At 40.5% G+C, this 7,171-nt stretch overlaps 1 protein-coding gene across 2 annotated transcripts; it reads left to right on the top strand.

The window, feature by feature from the left end:
• The first annotated feature begins 3,107 nt into the window (after positions 1–3,107).
• On the top strand, positions 3,108–6,965 carry scrt1b (scratch family zinc finger 1b). 2 transcript variants are annotated; one of them, XR_013799213.1, is made up of 3 exons: positions 3,108–3,876; positions 4,723–6,517; positions 6,663–6,687. XR_013799213.1 is itself a non-coding variant. In XM_079624902.1 (2 exons), the coding sequence occupies exons 1-2, from the start codon at positions 3,762–3,764 to the stop codon at positions 5,445–5,447; spliced, it is 840 nt and encodes a 279-aa protein (XP_079481028.1). In that variant the 5' UTR covers positions 3,108–3,761; the 3' UTR covers positions 5,448–6,965. The 2 variants fall into 2 exon arrangements, 1 of the variants encoding a protein (XP_079481028.1); XM_079624902.1 differs by having other exon boundaries at positions 4,723–6,965.
• Positions 6,966–7,171: the final 206 nt, after the last annotated feature.

The raw sequence follows: 7,171 nt of genomic DNA, 5'->3' as shown, positions 1-7,171 counted from the left end.
CCAATGAAGTATGTTTTACTCAAAGAGAGGGCAAGGTATGTTTTACTCCTAGACCAGCATTTCTGGCCTGTTGAGGACTGTACTCAGCAATATTTAGTGTTATTATTGCGACAGCAGGCTGAAGGATAATATCCAGCGGTCCCCTTTATGTGTGCACTGAAACCTCTGTTGTTATAGCTTGAGTGGACCATTGTCTTAAAAAAGAAATGCATGATTTATCAGTACAATAACCATTATTGGCTTATATTAGAGATGTATTAGAGATAGTTATATAAAGCTTTTTATCAAACATACCTACTTATTAGGGGTCCAAGCAACGAAGGTGCTGAAACCCTATTGTGTTTGTACTGATCATCATCTTCTTCTTCTTCTTCCTCCTCCTCCTCCTCCTTATTTTTTTCTGCCATAAGAGTGTATGGCCCATAAATCATTGAGACCACAAAGTTGGCAGGATTGTCCCAATCGTGCAACGGCTACTCATGTGCACAGACACACGACAGTCTGACACTAGGTGGCGCTATAATAAGGCAATTTGCACTTTGGATCATAACTTTGGAACCCTAAACAAAATTCTAGAAAAAAAAAAATTCCCATCAGAATCCTACAAAAATGTCTCCTATTATTTTTTCCGCCATTTGTAATTTTGCTAAAAAACTACTATTTCGAACTCCTCCTAGGCCTGGTCAGATCTTCACCAAAATAGGCCCACAGCAGTGTGGGCAAAAAGCTATCAAAAGAATTGGCAAAGTTAGGCCTATAAGTTAATTACCGTAATTTGTCAGACAGCACCAATTTGTATGCGTTGATCTATTGCTGCTGAACGCAATGTCCAAGCTTAACAAAACTTGACACGCAAAGACAAAAGAATATTCTGAGGACACACACCACGTTTTGTAAAATTCCACCAATGATCCATGAAGTTGATAAATGGTGTGCATCTTCTTTGGTGGACGCCCTGTAACATTTCCTCTAAAATGACTTGGATACTTCAAAAAATATATATGGCTGCCAGCAGCCAATCAAATTTAATAACATCAAATCTGAATGGCCATTACACATTTTTTTTATATATTTATACATCTTGTGAATATGAATATGTGTATACTGACTTGTGAAAATCAGCCACAAGCTTTGAGTTTTGAGCTGCAAATGAGTTGCAAATCTTCACATTCATTCGAAATGGTCCTATCCATGCGTTTAATAAATGTAAATGTTGAATATGACTCCACACATTCAGTAAACTCCACATATTATGATCAATCTCTAACTTTCAGTAAGGATAAAGCTATAAAAACAACTTCATAAGATACATTTCAATTGGATCACTAATCATTCACATGGGCCATTGGTGCTTGGACCCCGATGATTGCGGCTTGCGGCAATCTATATTGATTTCTTTGTTTCTATAGTGTGTAAACTTTATGTTCATTAAATTGAATGTACTTAAGATGACCTGACCAGCTAGAATCAGGATATTTGGGATGATTTGACCTGAAAACCCAGGAGAAACTCTAGATTAAACGGATCCAGTTTAGTGCTGAACTGACAGAACAGATATGTAAGCTCTGATCCTCTGATTTCAGGAGTGAACAAACTGCTTGAAGACCCCATCAACACTACAACCAAACACTTCTCTCAAACTCCTTCCCTCCATTTCTTTTCTAGGGATTTTGAGTTCCCCTATGCTGCTCCCCCCCCCCCCCCCCCCCCCCCCCAATTCCCGACTTGTTCCCACTAGGCTCCATCTGCTTGTGGAGGGGGCCACAGCAGCTGCAAAGCCTGAATCTCGCGCTCCTCTGTGCTTGCCTGCCTGCCACTGCACACGAGCACCAGCTGTAAACTAGCCTACGCAACCTATAGCACTGCTGCTAAAAATCACTAAAGCACAGGCAGGTGATTAGTTAGTGGTAGCACGGAGCGGATGGGCTTTTAGGTAATACTGGTTAAACATAGACAATAGGCATGTTTGAGAGTACTTTATGTCTGAAAAACTTACTTTATATTCTCAAATAATTGATACCAACTCATTAGGATTAGGTTCAATAATATCGTCATCTGGCCGTGGCCACTATATATATATTTTTTAAATTATTGAGGACTTATCTTTCCTGTTGCACTGGCAAAAGAACAAGATACTGTAAAAATAACAGCATCTTTATTTTCATTCATTTAAGCTATATACACAATGTAATTTACAGAGTTTTCACGAGTTGTCAAGTGTAATGAACTTCGGCAACACTTTTTTCCAATTTAAGCTGCTTGAGGTTAAAGCAAATTGCTTTTTGAATCAAATAAATTACTACTAATATTGCTCACTGGAAGGAATATATTGAGCGGGACATATCTAATATTTGTAAATCGGTGGCAAAACCACTTGAAGGGTTTTGTGGATGCATTTGAAAGCTTCAGAGCAGAGGGGTTGAAACCCTAAGTTAAAGTTAAATGCTATTGTCATATTGTTATTGTCATATTACTAAAAAAATTGCTTTGAAATGTTTTCATCCTTTTAAAAAACTTTTGAAATAAGACCCAACTATTATCTTTGCTTCACTTTGGAGCATAAATGTGCCTTTTTCATAAACCTAACACCAGCGATACAAACCAGAGAGATAAGCAGTATTAGTTTCTGACAGGAAGGAGTAGATGGGATTTTATGTAATTCTGATTAAATAATATAAATGAATGCATGTTTAAGAGCAGTTTTTTAAACTTATTTATTTGTTTCGAAAAACAGCAAGGATATGTTTTCTTGGACATCTATGACACAAGTACAAATATATCTAAAGCAAATGCCTATATTATTTAAATAAAATAAATTGCTAGATATTGCTGAGTATAATATTTCCGTTGATGTCCCATGTAGGCTTTTTTATGCAAGCTTTCAGAGTAGAGGTGCTGAATACGACCAAAGGAAACGAGAAACAGACCAAGTTTGAGGTGTAACTTATTTCGTATCGACTTATTCTGTTAGAGAAAGGAATGAAAAACTAAAATGTTTTCATTCTTTCAAATAAACAAAATATATATATATAAATAAAATATATATGTGTGGTTTACTTTAATTTAAGAAATGCAATTTTTTTTCTCCAAGCCTTGATGACGTTCAATAGATATTCGTAACTCGACTTTTCCAAACAATACATTTTATTCTAATTCCTCAGAAACATGGCGGGCGCCGTGAATGTGGGGGGGGAAGGAGACTGAGAGACGAGTAACAGCATCAATAAATCATTCTCGTCCAATGTTGTTCCCGGGAGATTTCTGATGGATGAAATTAAGCACTTCCATCTCCATCTCCCACCTGATCGCGCGCGTATAAATCCCGGCAGCTGATCAGCAGAGCTCAGACATCAAACCGACACCGCGCGAGCAGAGACAGCAGCGGACACCTCTCTCTCTCTCTCTCTCTCTCTCTCTCTCTCTCTCTCTCTCTCTCTCCTCCCGCTTTCACAGCAACAACAACAACAGCTTCTCCGGAAACCTGCTCGCATTTAAAGCTGCCCATTTTTGGAACGCTTCCATTTGTGTCTAAGCGCACTCTGACACTCGGGCTCGGGGAGGCGGATCTGCTGCTGTCCAGTGCTGAAGTTGCATTTCGCCTGTGCAGAACGGATCGTGCACAGCTGAAGCAACGGAGCTTCCTCGTCTTTCCTCCCGCTCAGGTGTTTGACTTTCAGCCCTGCAGGACCAACTCTTCTATTGTGCGGTGGATAAAGAGAGGATAACGTGCTGGAAGAGGATTTCAGCTCTGCGCTCTAAACATGCCAAGGTCTTTTTTGGTGAAAAAGGTGAAGCTAGATGATTTCTCATCCACGGAACTTGAGAGCGCGTACGGCAGGTCCAGGACCGATCTTAGCTTTCGGATACACGACAAAGGTAATTGCAAAGGAATGCATGTGTTCTTTTTTTGTTTATTTAGCACACTTTAGCCAAATCCAAGCATAGTTTTAGATGCGACCGAGGTTTTGTGGTGCTAAGCAAGGTTTTGGGGTTCATTTACTGTATAAATAAAACTCTGCAGGAAGGAAAGTAGATATCCAGTTACAGGATTGAGCACCTCTGTTGCGTTGCTTGTGATTTATGTGAAACCGTAATGGGAATGCAAACATAGTTAGTGGGATTCCAGCACTGAAAATGCCTGGTAAAATTCACACGCATGACGCATGCCTTATGGAAATCTGCTGCTGGTAACAACGCGTAACTTCTCAGCAACTTGGAGCCCAGTCACTTCCAGATGAGCTTAGGTGTTTTGTTTATTCTGCAAATCAAAGAAACGCTTAGTGCAGCTGCACACTGCACACTGTGCTAATGGTGGTGCCTTTAGAAAGGGGTAATTAATCTCCCACTGTAAAAAAAAAAAAAAAGTGCTATCTGTGCTCATACTGTAAGTCCACAGTAAACGCGGTATCCTTCACAGCTCCACGGCTTTGTCCTGAAATAACTCTGGAATAATGGGAAGTCAAACTGACATGTATTCTATTTGAAATTTCCTGTAGTGAATGGTCATTAAGGCTCATTATATTCAAAGAGAAATGCTGAATTTGTTGAACATTTAATGAATCTCAAAGAGCACTGGCACGTTCTGTTTGCCCGTCGCCTTTGCCAAGGTGGAGATAAATTGAGCGGAAAAGTGGCCGTTGCACCGCCGAACCCCATTGTCCTCACTCGATTCCCTTGTGAATATGAATAATTGAATAAAATATCTTGTTCTCTCCACGCTAGGCTACATCAGTGACTACATCACCCCGGCCGTTTATGATGGAGAAAGTGACGGTGGCACTAAAGTACCTTCTCCAGGACCGATTTATGACAGCAACCACAGTGACTACGGAGCACCTGACTCGGACCAGCCGGACAGCCCGCAGTCAGAGATCACGTCCGGGTACATCAACGGCGACAATGCGGTGAGCGAAGGTTACGCCGTGGACGCGTTCTTCATCACGGACGGCAGGTCCCGTCGGAAAGTGATCAGCAGCTCACGGACCCTCCAGAGGCACACGTGCAACGAATGTGGCAAAACCTACGCAACGTCTTCCAACCTGAGCAGGCACAAACAGACGCACCGGAGCCTGGACAGCAAGATGGCCAAAAAGTGCCCGACATGTGGGAAAGTGTACGTGTCCATGCCAGCCATGGCCATGCACCTGCTTACCCATGACCTCAAGCACAAGTGTGACATATGTGGGAAAGCGTTCAGCAGACCTTGGCTACTGCAGGGCCACATGCGCTCTCACACGGGCGAGAAGCCCTTTGGATGTGCACACTGTGGAAAATCGTTCGCCGACCGCTCCAACCTGCGGGCGCACATGCAGACCCACTCCGCGTTTAAGCATTACAAATGCAAGCGATGCAACAAAACTTTCGCACTCAAGTCCTATCTGAACAAGCACTACGAGTCGGCATGCTTTAAAGGCGCGTTCTCGCCGCTCGCGTCCGTCGAGGCGTGACTTCCGGTCTGTAAACGCTCACTCCCCCCGTCCCGTCACGTGTTAGGATGATTACGCTATCTTTTCCCAGTTATGTCTCACAATCAAAATGAAACCGTATAATAGCACAATTTTATCAATTTTTTCTTTTCTTTTGCAAAGTTGACCTTAAAGGAATATGGAACCTTCGCATGCACTTCAGCATCCATGTCCTCAAATGACATTGAGACAGTTCACCTCGACGCTGCGCAACACTTGACTATGACTGGCGTCGAATGAAGGTTTGAGTGACACCATGTTCCTCATTAAAATAAAACTCTTTTGTATTGTCAGTGGATATTATCACACTGCTGCAAGTGGCCCAAACGTATTCACAATCGAGGTAAACCGGTATTTATTTATTTAATTTTTTTTAAATATTTATTATTTGTTTGTTTTTAATTACTTCATCTAGGATGTATGATTCTCTATGATGCACTGAAAGTGTTATTTTTATTTTATTTTTTTATGATTCAATTTGCATTTTTCTTTCTGAATAATGTTGCCTTTTGGGTTATACCAGTCTTATTAACACGCCAAAGCATTTAGATCCATGGTAATAATTGAAAAAAAAAAAAGTTTTTGTTTGTTTGATTATTTTTTTGTATAACTACATACTGCATGCAAAAAGAAAAGAAAAGAAATCTATGCCAATACCACAAAGCTTATAATTTTGCCAAAATGTAGAGATAGTATCAGGGGGCAATATTTCTAGGGGTTCTCTTAAGAATATAAAAAGCAATAATCATAATGCATGGTATTTTTGAAAGTAATAAAGTATTACCTATAGCATTTTTTTCTAAATCAGGTACGTTTTGATCCAATACTCTTAATAAACATTTAAAAATACCACATCAGGGAAAATGCCAATGTAGAGTTTAGTGAGACTAAATCCATAAGTCTAAACCATCTTCCTTTGCTCTCTGCTTATGCACTGCCTGCCTCGAATTTAACGTAGATTTAGGATGTAGGCCCAAAGTGCTGTAACTCCACTCTAAGCAATTCAGAACCATTCTCTAGAAGTGTGGAACATGTAATGGTTTTTTTCTGAGGTTAACTCAAAGGGACACGCAAGGACAAGAAAGGACTGGAGTGATAGGAAGGTGTACCATCTGCATAGCCGTTCTGTAATGCACTCGCACTGCATTCCCAGCTCAGATCTGACACTTCCTTTTCTCCAGTTTGGGTGTCCCTGAGTTTAAAAGCACTTCATTGTAGAAATCCTTAAAAAGTAGCACAAAAACCCTAGATTCAGGTAGATATTACCTAGCTCAATCTTCCTTTTTTATATCTTGAAAGAGGAACAACAGCTCAGTTTGTGAAATGATCTTCATGTAGATACTCATTTGAAGAGGAACAACCTTTTTACTGTAGATGAATCCACTAAACCTGTTCAAGAAACAAACAAGAAAAAATGTCCTGCGACTTTTTGAGCCAATGTTCAAATGATGTAAGCACAAGACACAAGGCATTTTAAGCACTTCATAATAAAGGCAAAGTAAACAAACACAGTCTGTTGCTCATTTGTCCCTGATTATTGCCGTTCCTCTGTGAAATTAGTCTATTAAAGAGGCCAATTAATCTTGGTGAATGAAAATCAATGCACACGCACTGACAAAGCAACGCAGGCCAAGAGATGGGACGGGTGAAAACCTGCTATGATTATTTACGGTTCAGTACATCCACTCCGGCAGTCGCAATTGGTT

Source organism: Phoxinus phoxinus (genome assembly GCF_949152265.1).
Source record: "Phoxinus phoxinus genome assembly, chromosome: 10".
Lineage (NCBI taxonomy): Eukaryota > Metazoa > Chordata > Actinopteri > Cypriniformes > Leuciscidae > Phoxinus > Phoxinus phoxinus.
This window is presented reverse-complemented; position numbering and strand designations above follow the sequence as displayed.

Excerpts from the sequence above, each read along its gene's own strand:
- scrt1b (XM_079624902.1), top strand. The coding sequence starts at position 3,762 with ATGCCAAGGTCTTTTTTGGTGAAAAAGGTGAAGCTAGATGATTTCTCA. Across the intron at positions 3,877-4,722 it reads CTTTCGGATACACGACAAAG|GCTACATCAGTGACTACATC; the intron begins GTAATTGCAAAG and ends TCTCCACGCTAG.